The 16,324-nt window shown below is 45.2% G+C and overlaps 1 protein-coding gene across 1 annotated transcript in view; it reads right to left on the bottom strand.

The window, feature by feature from the left end:
- VGLL4 (vestigial-like family member 4) overlaps positions 1-16,324 on the bottom strand; it is a 113,074-nt gene that overhangs the window by 90,726 nt on the left and 6,024 nt on the right. Inside the window, exon 2 of the mRNA XM_004692372.1 lies at positions 11,716-11,792. Within this exon, the coding sequence (XP_004692429.1) occupies positions 11,716-11,779 (64 nt within the window). The 5' untranslated portion in view covers positions 11,780-11,792. The remainder of the gene's footprint in view (positions 1-11,715; positions 11,793-16,324) is intronic.

Below are 16,324 nucleotides of genomic sequence, written 5' to 3'. Positions count from 1 at the left end.
AGGCCAGGGGGCAGCCACCGGGCAGACCACTATGCACAGCACTTTGCAGGCATCATCTCATTTAGATTCACAACAGCTACCGCTGGCTGTGAGGTCAGCTACTCCTAGCTGCTAAGATGGCGACTATGTAGACAGAGTCTCAGACAGGCTCATTTCCCCCAGGGGACACAGCTGTAAGTGGCAGAGTTGAAACAAGCCATGCCTGTCAGCCTTTTACACCACACTTGTGAATAATGGGATGGAACAGAGTTTAGTAATGTCCAAGTAAAAGGGAAGCAGGTTAGAAAGGTAAAGAGGACCTGACATACAGCAGGGTTTTCAGAATGAGGTGGATACTGCAAGTTACATGCTTCAGAATTTATTTTCTGATTTAAAATTTTTCTAAATTAAGCAAGAGGAAATGGGTAAAAGAAATAAGTTATAAAGGGAAAAAATGGATAGCAATAGGAGTAAGATGTGGATTAAGGAATTATTGGAATGACAGGCTCAGGAGTTAAGAAAGTATAGTCTTAAAAATAGCATATCCTGGCCCTCCCTGGTGGCGCAGTGGGTTAAAGCACAGCACTAAGAAGCTAAAGCCACTTCCGCATGAGTTCAATCCCTGCCTGCCGCGAGGTGATCCACATGGCATAGCAGACCTCTCCTGACCCGCCCTCTGCTCCCCTCAGCCATGTACTTCCACGATCTGCCTGTTCTGCTCCCCACTCTGTCTCTGGTGAAGCCTCTCACCCTCCGCATCTCTGGCCTGTACCCTGGTTCTGTATGAATAAAATAAATAAATCTTTTAAAAAAACAGCACATCCTATTTCAATGCTCTCAAGTAAACAAATCCCAGGATGTCCAAATTCCTTCAACCCATCTTTTCAGTTTTCATCAAAGTCCAATAGGACCAAATAGGCCCTGACTAGTCTGGCTCCAAAGTGCCCAGGGCACAACATTCAAGGAGGCCTGGGCACCACAGTGGGCTTACCTGCCTGCATCTATTCAGCTGCCCCAGGCCAGGCTATTTGAGACACTAAGGATGAAACTGGAGAGTATGTGAAATAAGCCTAAGAAAGAAAAATACTGTATTGTTCTCACATACAGAATCTAAAAAGGTTGAACTAACATTAGAAATGTTGTGCCAAAGCAAGGGGGGGTTAGGGGGATGGGGTGCCACAGCCAAGGTGCAGACTTGCAGTTAGTTATAAGGTGAGCAAGGTCTGGGATCAGATGGCACCAGCATTCAATGACCAGAAATTTGCTGGCAAACTGTTTGTGACACATACAAACACAACTGATAACATACATGTGTACACAGGCACCCATGGTGATCACACATTCCTACACCAAACCTTGGCAGGGAATGCTAAGTATATAGGTCTCTTCTTGGGGAGGGTCAATAATAGGCTCTATGGCAAGTCCCCAAGCCCTCTGAGAGCTCCCCAATAGAGGACATTCATTCACTTTCTTCAGAGCATGGTTCTTACTTAGCCAGGGGATCACTCTTATAAATGAGTGACCTGAACTCACCCTAGGGCCACTTCCTGTTGGTTGGTAGTTGTTAATCACTGTTTGTTTGTTTTTTGGGGGGGGAGGTTGTTGTTTTCTTAGTCACTCAGCTTTTAATTTCATATTCTTTTGTACCTGTGCTCAGGATTATGATTTTTTTTTTTTTGGTGAATCCAATACCATCTGTTTTCAGTTTTCCTGCAATTCTTCTTCAATTTTGTCTACTGAAGGTAGGCCCCTTTCTACTTTCCCTTCAGAGTTACAGATTTTTTTTTTAATCTACACTTTGTGATATTAAAAAATTTTGGTAAGAAAGTAGATGACTGGATTAAAAAGTTGTGGTACACATATACAATGGAATATTACTCAGCAACCAAAAAAAAAAAGAAACACATGTCTTTTGCAGCAACTTCGATGGAGCTGGAAAAGATCGTGCTTAGTGAGATAAGCCAGAAAGAGAAAGAAAAATATCAGATGGTTTTGCTCATAGCAGGAGTATAATGGACCAGGTGAGAAAATAACAAGAATAATGAACAGCCATATACCAGAGAGATTTTGTGGGGGTGGAGTGGGGAATGGGATAAAAAATGGGGGGGGGGGAAGTGCGCTGGACTATGGTGGTGGCACAAGGGTAACTGGGTGATGGGAAACCCACGGGGATTACAATTGAGGTAAAAAAAAAAATTACAAAATGATGTAAAAATAAACTATTATATTATAAAAAAAGATTATAGAGGGAGTTAGTAAAAACTTTTAGCAAGTAAAAAAAAGGAAGACAGGTTTGTAGAAAAATAAATAATTTTTCTGTAAAGCAAAAGATTTGCTAAGAGAGGAATAATTATGGTCATTCTTATTATTCTCATAAGAACTTCTCTTTCTAAAACTTTGAGTAACATCACAAGTTTCACTTCAAAATTAAGGGACAGTTAATGCTGAAAAACACATAGTATTTCTAGCCATCAAACTTCAATTTACATCTCAGTTCTAACAATTATTATCATTGTGTATCACTCATTAATATGTGAAGTGAAAGTTATGAGGATTTGATCTAATACATGCATAACAGAACAGGTGCTGAAAAAAGTAATGAAACAAATGTCAACAATAAAAAATTTTTTTTTTTTTTTTTGTAAAAAGGACGACATATCTGTGTCCAGACTACCATTTTACTCCAAATATCCAGTTGGCCTCCAAAAGTCCTAAAGGAAGTATTACTTTGTAATTTAAATTGTTTTATTCAAAGCACTCTAAACTAACCCTCACTGGAAAACGGAAGTTATTTTCTCAACCCCTGCTTACTGGTAAGCAAAACTGATTCTGCCTGGTAAAGCTCATTTAAAAAACAGACTACAGGCCCTCCCTGGTGGCGCAGCCAGTTAATGAACAGCACTAAGAAGCTAAAATCCACTTCCACATGAGTTCGATCCCTGCCTGCCTGGGAAGTGACCACATGGCGCAGCAGACCTCTCCTGATACGCCCACTGCTGCCCTCAGCAGTGTACTTTGACGATCTGCCTGTTCTGCTCCCCACTCTGTCCCTGGTGAATCCTCTCACCGCCCCTGCACCTCTGGCTTGTACCCCAGTTCTGTATGCATAGATAAATAAATCTTTAAAAATAAAAAAATTGGCCCTCCCTGGTGGCACAGCGGGTTAAAGCACAGCACTGAGAAGCTAAAGCCACTTCCGCATGAGTTCGATCCCCGCCTGCCCCGGGAGGAGATCCACATGGTGAGGCAGACCTCTCCTGACCAGCCCACTTCTCCCCTCAGCAGTGTACTTCGTCAATCTGCCTGTTCTGCACTGCAAAGCAGCAGCAGCTTCGATCCCTGGCTAGGGGATGTGACATTTGGGCATTATTTTTCAGAGGGAGGAAAAAAAACAACTGCACGTAAGTTTTAATAAAAGATGTATAGTGTTAAGACTGGATTTCAAATGGAAAATTTATCATTTCACAGAATCAAGAGTCTGATACAATAAAAAAATCTAAAGCCACTAAGCAATTTGGTTCTTTTTTTGTAAATACTGCTGCCGCTTTTTTTAATTTTTGTTTTGTTTTTAAAGATTTTTATTTATTTATGCATCCAGAACTGGGGTACAGGCCAGCAGTACAAGGGCGGTAAGAGGATTCCCCAGCAAGAGTGGGGGCAGGACAAGCAGATGGACGAAGTCCATTGCTGAGGGGAGCAGCAAGAGGGTCAGGAGAGGTCTGCCTCGCCATGTGTCACCTCCCGGGCCTGTAATGGAACTCCTGCTGCAGAGGCTCCCGCCAGCTTTGCAGTTCTGTGCTTTAACCCACTGCGTCACCAGGGAGGGCCTGCAATTTCATTTTTCAAACTTGATTCTCTGAAAGTATAAACCCCAAACGTATTGTTTCTACAAATTCCACATCAGTGCCAAGTCAGATGACAGTGTGAATTTTGTCTTTTAACAACAACAAAATAAAGCTGAATAGGAAGGGGGAAAAAATACACAAATCCAATTTACTTTCCACTTTAAGGTAATTACACTAGCAAATGGTTTAATGCCAAATATCACCTTTTGTAGTTCTCATCAAGAATTGCTATAGAAATTCAGGACGACTATGGGGGAGGAGAGGAAAACTGATGTGGGTGGCTTGAAATGTAGATATACTGTTATTTGAGGCTGTGTTAAAAGAAGTACTAAGCATATACTGGATAGAGACTTCCAACAGGAATTGTTTGGCATACATGACACTTTGAAAATCCAGGTTTCTGTTTGTAGGAAGTTTGATATTATATTGCCATAGGAAAGCAATCAGTGTGAGGCTGGTAAATGGTAACAGCAGGCCCTTTAGGCAGAGAAAACTGAAAAAACCCTGAAAACCAAAGACCTTTGCAAGGTGAATAGATACTCCACTATCACTGACTCAGCACTCCCAAAGAGCTGTCCAGGAGAAAACACACTGTCAGCTCTCAGGAACCAGCACAGGCTGCTTCCCACACAGGTCACCAATCTGACCCACACCCTCTGTCCCTTCATCCCCAACAACACCTGAACTAAAATGAAGCTGGTGGTGATTCTGGGGGCACTGTACAAAACCAGATCCTACAGCAATCGTTGTTTAGACCTGAATGTTCCAGGAGAAACACTGATCATCCCAGGTGGATGGGGAAAACAGTGACTTCAAAGCATAAGCCAGCAAAGAACACATCTCCAAAACAGATGGCTGGTGTGTACAGCAGGAGATGAAACAATCCCAGTTGATGTTTAAAGAAATAACATTAGTCAAGGATCTGCCTTCATTATACTGTTTCATTCAGTTTCCAAGAACCTCTAGACATTGAGAAGACTTACTGGGGATGTTCACACAAGCCACTGAACATGGCAGTGATTCTCAGGGTGCAGGGAGAGGATGAGGGGCTGGGGAGATAGGAGCACCCTGGGGACATTAGGAAAACCATATAACAAAATGGGGGGAAACCAATTTGATCCAAGGATTCTTAATTCTGACTTTGTAAATTCAATTGCAAATGACATTAAAATAGCTCACAACACCTTTATGGGTGTTAAGGAAAAGCACTGATTTTTCTAAAGATTGAGAGATATTCACTTAAAGGAAACGTCACAAACCAGCCTCAAGAGTCTAAGTGTCTTTCAGACGAAGAATATTTCCAATATCCATTATGCTAATTAACAACCCATTGTTTTCACCACTTCTAACATTTATTATGCTAATTTTATCTAACAGAAACCTGCTAAAATAGCAGAGATATTTATAGTAGTTCCCTCTGAAAGGGAGCCCCTACTGATTAAATGCCAGGGTCTACCCAGGGAGGCAACCTTTGACGAAAGCAGCTGGCCACACCTGGAAAGGGTCTTAGGTAAACTCACAAAACTGGCCCCACCTGAAGCTTTTTGAAAAGTAAAACAGGCTAGTTAGTGGAAGAGGATATTCAAGGCCACTGTTCACAAAAGGGAATTGCCTGAAGGCATAATTACTACCAGTGATTCGACCTGCAGGGGCAGTAAATTCAGCCCTCATTTTGCAAATCAAAAAGCAGTTAGGCAGCCTGGGGTTGGAGAAGATAGCTCCCCAAGAACTCCAGGCCTCCTCCCTGAGGCTGTCTGCGCCGGCGGACAATGGGGACTGTCCAGTCATTCCAGGAATTCTGAGGGTTACAGCCTGTGATGGGGGAGGAGGGGGAGAGAAGGGAAGCACCTGAGCTTTTTTTTTTCTTTAATTTAAATCTTGAATTAGGCATCCAACTTCTTCAAGCTTCATTTCTTTCTCTGATGCCTCCCACTCAGTACACTGCAAAGATTCTTGTTATAAGCATCAGGAAAATGTTTTGCAAATTCTGAAGTATTACCATGAGGGATATGGTCCTCCTTTGAAATCGTACACATATACCAGTAATAGTAATAATTATGAGTCTTTTTGCTAGTGTTAAATGAAGTCCTTAGGAATGAACCTTTCGCTCCAGCCGTTATTCTATTACCAACAGATGGTTACTAAAGGCCAACCACATGCACCGAATGGCCTGTGCTTGGGATGTAAAGCAGTGTGAACCATGACTTGCCCCAAACAGGTCGAGGGTCCAACACAGACTCACAGAATCTTAGGTCATGTCCTGTCACCCACCCACACCAACTGCCTCCCACAACACCTCTAGATCAGCAAGCTAGTCCAGATTTGAACCTCTGAGCTCTGAATAATCGGTACTTGGTGAAGCAGCCCTTGTCACAGGAGCCAGAGTGCCTCTCCTCGTGAGACTGAGAGACACGCAGGGAAAGAGCACTCAGTATAAAGAGAAGCCCGGGGAGTGTGCAGCTGAGCCCCAGACACCAGTAAGAAAACAGTAGTTCCTGGTGTGTCATAACCACCCTAAATGCTATGCTGAGTGCAGCTGTAAGCGTGTGACTCCCTGAACAGGGGACAGGTTCCAGGTCCCTCCTAAAGAAGGGTGGAGCTGAGCAGGAAGGAGAAACAGAAGACCTGGAAGGAGACAAGTGAAGAAGTCCCACTTTGGACTTGCACCAGGGACTAGGGGGACATGGAAGGAGCCATGTACAGACGTGTAGAGACAATTGGAAGGGACTGGCTGAGAGGCCCATGAGGAGGCTAAACATGGTAGCTGTACCCCAATTTGTATTTTGATTGTGCTTCTTTCCTTCTGTAACAGGGTGATCCCCAGGAAATGGGAAGATTCCAGGTTCCCTGCCCCATCCAGAAGGAGGGTGGACCTGAGCAGGGAGGAGAGGAATCTGGAGAGAAGACTGGAGAGGAAGGAAGCAGGATGGAGCCAGAAGGAGGCCTGAGGGAGGCACATGGAGCAGACAGACAGTGAAAAAACTTTCTCTTGCTTCTTGGCCCTGGACTGGGTGATACAGACGTGGGTAAGAGACCCGTGGGGAGGTTGATTGTGGCAGCATTTATCTTGATTTTGATTTTGTTCCTTTCTTCTCAGACTTGTCTGGCCATGTCTGACTGTTTTCTGTGGGTCCCTGCAGGAAGGTGCTTTCGGCTTGTGGCGGCCTTTCAGGCCTTGCTCTGGGCCAATCCCCTTTGGGTGGACTTTTACCCATGAAGGGATGGGTAACTTTGGGTGTTTGATTTAGAAACTATATTCTTTGCCTTTTCTGTATTGCACACTGATCGTATTAAAATTCCTTTCCCTTATGTCTTGTCTTGATGCAGCAAATAGCAGAACCTATCCAGAGCAGGTAGATTTGGGGGCTCAGGGGTGTCCCTCCCCCTGCCCTGTAACAAGACCAGGAAGCTAAGCAGATCTGAGACCATTTTCTTGAACTCTGACTCTAGCCACCAGGAATGAACAAGGCAGGCTCACAATGCCAAGAACAGCCTCTAGTGGAGCATCCTGGGTGTTGGCGAGTGGCGAGCTCCTGAGAGAGAACAGTATGTATGATGACATCTCCCTCTCCAGTCACTGACACATCTCCCAGCAGGTCTCACATCACCCCCCCCCCCACATGGCCCACTGTATCTTCATGGCCCACATAATAGTCAAATCCTACTATCACATAAATGTGGCAGTCAGGAGTAAGTTTATTCAACCTAGGAGAAGAGAACCAAATCATAATTTGTTTCTACTCTAAGTCCTAATTCATTTGTGGATTCTAAAATCAAGCCAATGAGTCAAGGCCCATCTGTTATTTAGAAGAAGTAAAATGCAAAGAATAAAGCCAGCATATCAAGTTACACTCTGCAAAGCCAGAGTGAGTGTTGCTTCATGAAGTGTTGGTATCAGTTGCTTCGCTACATGAACCCCAGGGTTTCAATATGCTTTCACTCTGTGCCATGGTCCAGTATGTTTGAAAGCCACTGTATCAGATGCTGAGAGGAAAGGCAGGGGAATAAGAGGAAAGAGAAGAAGAATGAGAAAAATAAGTGCCTAAGCAGGCCTGCCAGCCTGTTCCCTCAAAGCCAAGTATAGGTTAAAGCACCAGAAACCAAGCACAAAACAACTGGTGTTCATTATTGATGCAAAGGTTGACAAAAGGTGAACATGACTGTGGAGAAAAAAAAACAACCAGAGAAAACTGTGTGCAACTGATTATTAAACAATGGGCTCTATATCCATAAAAATACCCACACATTTGGGTCTGCAAAATAAAGGCTTAGGAATTCCTAAGCTTCCTAAGCAATCCTAGGAATGCTTCATTTGGAAGGATTATGTTAATTTATGCCTCCCCCATTAGTCAAGTTTTAATGGTCTCACTAAACCAGGAGGCTGGTTCCGGGATGGTGACCGGGAACCACCGCCTCCTGCAGCGTAGCTTTCTAGCTCTTCTCTCCACATCTGTCACACCAGCTTCATCTGGCTTTTTCTTATCTCAAGCACCTTCATCACGCCGAATGAAAGCACTGCCCTCTCTACCCAAACCCTCAGAACCACGGAGAGGAGAAACGTTCAAAGAGGTCTGTAATTGCAATTAAGAGCACGTGGGATAGATACATTTGAGCCACTTCTCACAGCAGTGCTCTCATAAAATGACGTTAGTCTGAATGAGGCAGTCAGCCCCAATGTAGGAAATCGCATCAGAAGCTACAAGAACAAAACTGCCCAAAATGAAACCTTTTAGCATCACAGTAACAGGAAGCATTCTGTGAAGGTGCACCGAGGGGCTGTGGTGAACGCTGTCAGTGTGGGCCTGCACTGGGCGAAAACTTTTCCTCTGGTCCATTTCTACTCTTAAAAGCAGTCTTGGAGAAACGCTGGGCTGTCACGAAACCAGCATCAACGATCAGGAAGGTTCCCCACCCGAGGAGCACCAGCAGCTCACACATCTTTTCATCAGGTACTTTGCAGGACTCCCTTGTGTAACAGGGGGGTCCCTAGGAAAAGGGGAAGTTCCAGGTTCCCTGCCCCACCCAGAAGGAGGGTGGAGCTGAGCAGAGAAAAAAGAGAAGGAATCTGCAGAAGGCAGCAGCAGGAGACCTGAGGAAGCCACATGGAGCAGCAAGCACGTGAGGAAGAAACCGTGCTTGTTTCCTGGCCCTGGACTGGGGAAGGCAGATGTGGGTGAGAGACCCATGGGAGGTGACTATGGTAGTGTTTATATTGATTTGATGTTGCTCTTTTCCTCCCAGACTTGTCTGGCCATTTCTGACCCTTTTCTATGGGCCCTGACCAGGAGGTGCTTTTGTCTTGTGGTGGGCTTTCAGGCCTTGCTTTGGGTTTAGGGCTTCAGGGAGGCCCCTCTCTCCCTGCCCTGTAACACTTGGACACTGATCCAGTCTCCTGAGCCAGGGAATGATTATTTTAAGCAAGTTTATTCCTTCCAGGCCATCAGATAAGTGACTATTGTGTGACTACAAAACCACATTTCACTACTGACTTTAGCACCACAGCGTACTATTGAGATAACTCTTCTATCCTCTACCAGCAGACATAATGAAGCCTAAGGCCTTTGGGGATCATATGCTGAAGTTCTGCTAGGTCCTGTTCTCTTTAAAACGTGGAAACAATAACATCTTCCAAAATGCCCATGTTTCCCATTTCCCAGGAGCAAAAGGGGAGTCATTTAGGTCACCTACATGAGCTGGGAAACTGATCTCAAGGAGTAGAACATTTTTCTGTATGTAATAAGATACCCAAATCAGATTACAAACACAAGACGTTTCTAGAGTGTTGGGGAGTATGTTAAGTGTCAGAGGGATTTATAACAAAAGCTAAAACACAATGCATCTGGGGCAGAGAAAGCTGAGTCAGGCTAAACAAGCCCAGATAAGTCTTAAGAAATCTAACTAGAGACTTGGCAACTGACGCTCAACTTTGTTTCCAGGCTGCATGAATTCTCAGATGTTTAGATCATCAGGTAACAAAGTATAACGCACAGCTCTGCCATCCTAGGATGGTACACAGACACACGGGAGAAAGTGTCAAGCATGTGTTAATAATGAAGACCCTATGACTGCGGCCATTCCCATCTGCTTTCACGGCAAAAAGTGATCCCAAGATGGTGAATCCAAAACAGAGGGATTCCAGAATTATACCAGCTTATACTTCCACCAATTGTACTCACCACAGTCCAAAAACAGATATTCCAGAGAAGCCTCCTCTGAGATTGTTCTGGTCTTGCAGGTGTCCAAATCCTTATTCTCAAAATACTAAAGGCTGCATCCAACTTGAGGAAGACCAGAGCTCTCTCCCCTGAGCAGTATCTTACTATTTCTATGAAAGCAGCTCTTCCCAACGGCAGGCTCCCTGGAAGCCTCATTTTCTCCTGCTCCAAGTTCTATAGATAAATGAATCTACACACAAAGCATCTCCCCTGAAGGCAGGAGACTAGAGCTGGCCCTTCTGTGTTTACCCCTCACCCAGAAGGGGTCACAGGGTGGGAAACCACACAAGGCCCCCAACCTATGTGATTTAGTTGGGGTTGGCCTAACAGACCACCCTGATGCTGAGCTCCTGGAGGGAACCCCCAAAAGGCAGCAGAGGCAGTAGCAGAGAGGCTGTCCCTTCTAGTTTTCATCTGTATAAGTGTTTTGTTTTACTGATCTAAGTAAAGGTGGAGTCACAAAGGTGGGGAGAAATCTGAAACACTGTCGTTTATATAAACTTCTGTGTAAATTAACTGTATTAACGTTGAACAATGCTTATTTCTTGCTACTCAACTCAATAACATTTACTGCAATCTAGAGGCAGAAAAGGTGTTTATTTGGGTGTTTAGCTAACCGCCTATGGCTAAACTGCCTTTTGAGAGCTCAGTGTCCTTAGGAAGACAGTCAACATGCATGCCATTTGCTTGCAAGTTGGCCCCCACTGGGCTATAACCTTCCATCAACCAAAAGCTAAAGAAAAATGTGTGACTGGGAGGGGGATAAATAAGTGCAGTGGCCAGCAGCCCTGCCCAATCACCCGGATACTATACAAATAGTCAAATAGTCCGGGAGCAGGAGGGAGCCCAGATGGGCTGATGACAACCAAGTAAGTGTTACTTCATACTACTAAGGGGGAAGAGGATACTCAAAGAAATGAGACTGCCCAGTGAGTGAAAAGGCAAGCCTTTCAGCTTCAGGGCACACGCTTTCCTGCGTGTCAATTATTTAAAATGTGGAAAGTAGCTCATCTTCACTTAGAATGTATTTTTTAAAAAGCTCAGCCATATACAGGTTACTAGTACCTCAGTGCTTAGAAAGAGAACACTCAACTTCCTTCCTACATAAAACAGTCACTCTTGCAAGCAATTTTAACCTCGAACGATACCACTGAAAGGCAAATACACCTAAGAGGAAGGCCAGGAATGCCACCCTCGCATACATGGAGTGAGTGACCCCATTAGTGTTATATTCCCCCCCACTCTCCATGACATCTGCTCTCTCTCGGCAGAAGCGGACTCCAGGGCTACATTCCATGACAGCCACTGCACATTCCCTATAACAAGAATAATTTTGGGTGCTTTTCTCTAGTTTTCTGCTTTCCACCAGCACATAGCTATCTAAACCTTCAGAGACACATTAGTGACCTGTATTCAGGTTCCACCAACACAAGCTGCCAGGGAAAGGACACCCTAGAGGTAAGAGTATGAGCCCCACCAACCACAGGTGACGTTACAGACTTAACATGTTTTGGCATTTTAAAATAAAAGTAAGGATGCCCAGCTGTTATCTCCTGGGGACACACCCAAATCAACGGCGCAAAGCCACAAAGTCAGGTTAAGCAACACATCATTTTGGTATAGTGGAGGCAAGGGGTGTAGGCACAGGTGAAAAAGCGCTCAAGTGCCTGACTTACGTTTTTCATCATCGGCGTGCACCAGAGAGGCGGCTCTAGACAGCACATCCAATGGTGTCTCCATCCCTGATAGGAGCCTAAAGTAAAGAGAGAGGGAAAAAGAGTTTAAACAGAATTCAAGAGACTCTCAGAATCTTGGCAGTTAATTCTTAGAGTGAGACCCCCCACCAAATGCACTTCACTGCTGGTAGGCTGGATTTCCCACCTGGTGAAGAACTGGATGGTACCTGGCCTGGGAAGGTTGGGGAAATGGTTCTGTTCTGTCTGTCCTACCTCCTCAGGTATGCACACTCTACTAGTTCAACAAGTGGGAAAAAATCCTCTGTAACTGCACTTATTGAAATGCACTGGGCACTGGCTCCACAGTCCCAGTAAATACTAAACACCTACCACACAAGAGCAGCTACAAGACTCAGCAGACCAGCTTTTCTTTAAACAGTCCTAATTCAGATTGCCAAAGGACTATCAGTTCTTGATCTTGCGGTGTGACGGCAGCAAAAGAGCAAAGTCTGAAGTTCTCAACACACTTAGACATGTCTACATGACATGTCATTTTTCCAGTATTTTGGCAATGTCTCCCCAAAATGTTTTGCACTGGGTGTTCATTTGTTTTGTTTTTTGTAAGAAAAAAATTTTTCTAAGATAAGTCAACCAATCAACTATTCTCCTTCCTGTGCTCGTGATGTGCAGCTATGTCTTCTGCAGGGGCAGAGGCCATGCAGATGGTGGCCCCATACACTGGGAGTCTCTCAGACTTCACTGGCCTTCCTATAAACCTGACAGTCTTAGTGAATCCTGAAGGAAATCATACGTTAGGTAGAACTGTGCAGAATGCCAGAACAATGCTATAAATTAAGCCCTATGGATGCCAAAAAGCCTCAGTAGAAAGGAGAACTTGAGCTGAGCTTCTGAGGAACAAATATGAAAGCTCTCCAGAAGGGAAAACATGAGCAGAACTGATTCGTGAACAAGTTGGCCAAGTGGGTCAGAAGACAAGATGAAAAATTAGGGATAGGAAGTCAGAGACAAGGGATTCTTGCTGGAGCCACCCTGTTGAAGAACATGGTTTTCAGAGGATTTGGGCTCAATTCTGTACCTGTTGAGGAACCCCTGAAATCCCTGGAAATCATTCAGTATTCTTTGTGTCCTACATGGTGCACAGGATGGAGCAGGACAGGCCTGCAGACAGGGGAGCCTAGGGCAGATGGGCAATTTGAGAGATACAGGTGGACAGCAAGCAGAGGAAAGGGGGTGTCACAGTGGGATTGTGAGCAACTGCCAACACGAATGACTGCTGGGAAGGTCCCAATAGTGAGAATGTTAGGAAGACAGTACAGTGACTGTCAGAAACCAAACCCAGAGTCCCTTTTTCCACCCAGAGACAAGGGAGGTGGAGTGAAACCACAGGAATAAAAGGAAAAAGTAATGAGCACCCACAGCCCTAACTTCCTTAAGACTGAAAAGATCATCTCACAAGAGTAAGGATTTGTAAAGTTGTTCAAAAGAGGAAGGAAGCAAAAAAAAAAAAAAAAAAAAAAGACTGGAACAAGCTGACAGGAGATGTGCTTGACTTCCAAGAACTCAGTTATATTCTCTTCACCCCACCCAGCCAGCTCCCTAATCAAGATTTAGGTATAAGTCTTTTGTTTAAGTAAATGCTGATAAGCATTCTTAAGTAAATGCTGATAAGCATTCTTCATTAGTGCAGTAGTTGGACCCATGCTTCCCAAAAGTGATTTCCCCATTAAGCTGAAGGATAATGCTGTCAAACTCAAACTCAAGTGGACACACAGCAACACATATGCCTTAAATGTTGTAAAGTGCTACCCAGAAGCAAGACATTAAAGCACAAAGATATCATATGACACAAGCAGCCCCAGCGTTCTAGCGTCATCAAGATTAGATACTTAAGTTTGTTCTGTTACTGTGAAATCTAAACTCCCAAGCAACTTAGGTTTAAAGTAGGTAGATAAGAGAGGAAGCGTTTAAGGTCCACCTACAAAGCACCTGCCATCTGCTGCGCCCTTATTAATAAAGCCAACCAGTTTTATTACACAGTTGTCCTGAGTTCCGCAAAGGACACAGACAAGATGGAGGAGAAACAGGCAATATGCACCATGCATTCAAGGAGTGATGATCTTGTTCATGCAACTGAAGTGTAGGGTAACAACAGGCAAGTATAAGAGGATGAGACAAAACTTAATTGGAAATAGCCACGCACACTGTGTGATAAGCACCAGTGTCAGCTATGTGTTGATTTTGTAAACATCGACTACGCATGTGCATGTGTCTGTGCGTGCGTGTTTGTGTGTGCTTCCCAAGGCCACTTCAAAGGTTTCCTTTTCTGGGATCTCTCCTGCAAGCAGTCCTCTCCTCTGTGGCTGCCCTGACTTACCTGGCTCACACTGAACAATTCCATGGTGTGGGACCCTTCTATGTAACCTGACAGGTCCATATTGGATCAACAGCCTGAAGGAGGCATAGACAGGAAAGAGCTTGGGATGGGGAGCCTGGTGGCCCATGAGAATCCCTGCTAAGCAGCATCCGGGTGCTCTAGATGCAGAAAGGAAGGAAAGGCGAACCTACAGTGGTCAGGCCTCAGGGGGTGGGTGAAGCCCCACTGGAGACAGGTCAGTTGGGAAGCATCCTAGGACCAGGTGTGAGATAAGGACAATGGGGGTGGTGCAATCCCACAGGTGGGAGATGAGAAACAGAGACCAACTCTTTAGCCACAAAAGACCTAAGCAAATAAAGATGGATGATAGCAGTCACTGAAAAAAGACTTCTGAATTTTACATCTTATACAATATCCACAGCCCAACAACCCTCCCCCGCCAAAAAAAAAAAAAAAAAAAAACATAAAAGTGGAGAAAGGAACGAAGGCTATACAATTTGGTGAAGAGTCACACACAGAGAGCAAATGAGCATGATTTATGATTTAAGAGGGTGATCTTTGAATGAGGCACAGCTGCTTCCCATCCATGTGATCCTAGAAATGACTTCATCCTGCATGTATGCATGTAAAGGGGAACTTTATATCACCTCCTTTTCACAGGGTATGAGTGGGCTTCACGTATATTAAAATATTTGTCAAAACCTACATAAACGTATTAATTAAATAAGCTGCAGATGACAAACATGTATTTTAAAGAGATAGGCATTGGCTGCCACTTGGCTTAATGCAGGAAGATTTTTCTGAGGTGGAGAATGGAAGCTCTCACCTAAAGTGTAAGAGAGATAGCGGTGAAGCGGACAGACAGCATTTACCGAAAACCAGGACAGCTGAAGGCAACCTGGAGCAAGGAACCTAGGGCCACAGCGAGTGGGAGCAGCAGGGGAATGGGTGGGCCCTGGTCAGGTGGGAGGCCTTTACAGGGCCCCACAAGGCTGAGAGTTTATTTTACAGATGTAAAATCCAAGTGCAAAGCCCTTGAGTAGTCTTAACAGTTGAAAGCAGGGAGGTGGCCATTCTGGTCTGTCTACCTTCCACCCTTTATAAACTAAAGTTTATCACCCAGTACCTTTTGCAGAGATCAAGCAGCATCCAGAATATCTAAGTATGTCCCATCTTCTTTTTTCCCTGGCAATGTTTCATTGTAACTCAGTGACAGCCAGAACTACAATCACTTGAAACACTGACACGGGAGCATTAAACCATCTTAAAACTGAGGGGACTGTGATGCTGGGGGCAGACAGGTGCATCCCCAGGGATTCTGCTGGATCTGGCCCATCCCCGGATCTCCGTCCATCCACCTGTGGTTGCCCGCAAATGTGGACATAACTCACGATAAGCAGAACATGCGGTTTTGTTGTGTTTCAAGCAATGGTTGTGTACTTTCCCTACCAGGCCATATCCCTTTCCTCAGAACCCCCTTCCTCCAATATATGCTCCTCCAGGTAGCCTGATGTTGAGAATTAGGGGATAAAAGATAGGCATCAATGCTGAAGCTACTAAAATGTTGGGGCATTCAGTGCTGAAAATCAATTTGGCCTTCCACAGTCTTCCTTTTTGACAACTGTGAGGCCAAGAATGTATCCCTGGGAACAGAATTATGGGGTGTTTTTGATTACTTTTTTCCAGGAAAGGGAATGGAATTTCAAGATAGGAAATGCAAAGCTTTCCAAGAGGAGAGGAGGGCACGATGAAGGCCACAGCAACAGACCTGCCTCCCTAGGCAGCTCTCCAGGGCAGTGAAGTTCAGTGCAATTTAGAAGCCGCTGCTGCGCTGGGGTGGAAGCTGGAGGGGCACAGGGGGTACAAGCACACTTTCGGACGCTGCCACCACACTGTCGCTTAGGCAAGAGCAGGGATCCTGGTGGCATCTCTAAAGCCGGCTGCACCCGGCACAGCGTCCACGTCCCGCCCTGGCTGGCCGGCTCCCTCCGTCCAGCCCCGTCAGGACCCCTTCCCGGCACCCCCAACCAGGCCTGGCGGTGAGCACGCGCCCTGCTCCCTGCCTCACACCCGCACCGCGGGGCCCTTTGGCCACCACGGCCGGCCGCAGAGGCCTCTGGGATCTCCCTTCTGAGGGCGCAGGGCCGAGACTGAAGGGGAAAGGCGTCGCCTGGCGCAACTCCGCACTCGCGTCGGCCTGTGGATAACCGCCAC

The sequence above is a fragment of the Condylura cristata genome, unplaced genomic scaffold, assembly GCF_000260355.1.
Source record: "Condylura cristata isolate star-nosed mole 26May11 unplaced genomic scaffold, ConCri1.0 scaffold00033, whole genome shotgun sequence".
Classification (NCBI taxonomy): Eukaryota; Metazoa; Chordata; class Mammalia; order Eulipotyphla; family Talpidae; genus Condylura; species Condylura cristata.
The sequence above is the reverse complement of the archived record's forward strand: the minus strand, read 5'-3'. Positions and strand labels throughout refer to the sequence as shown.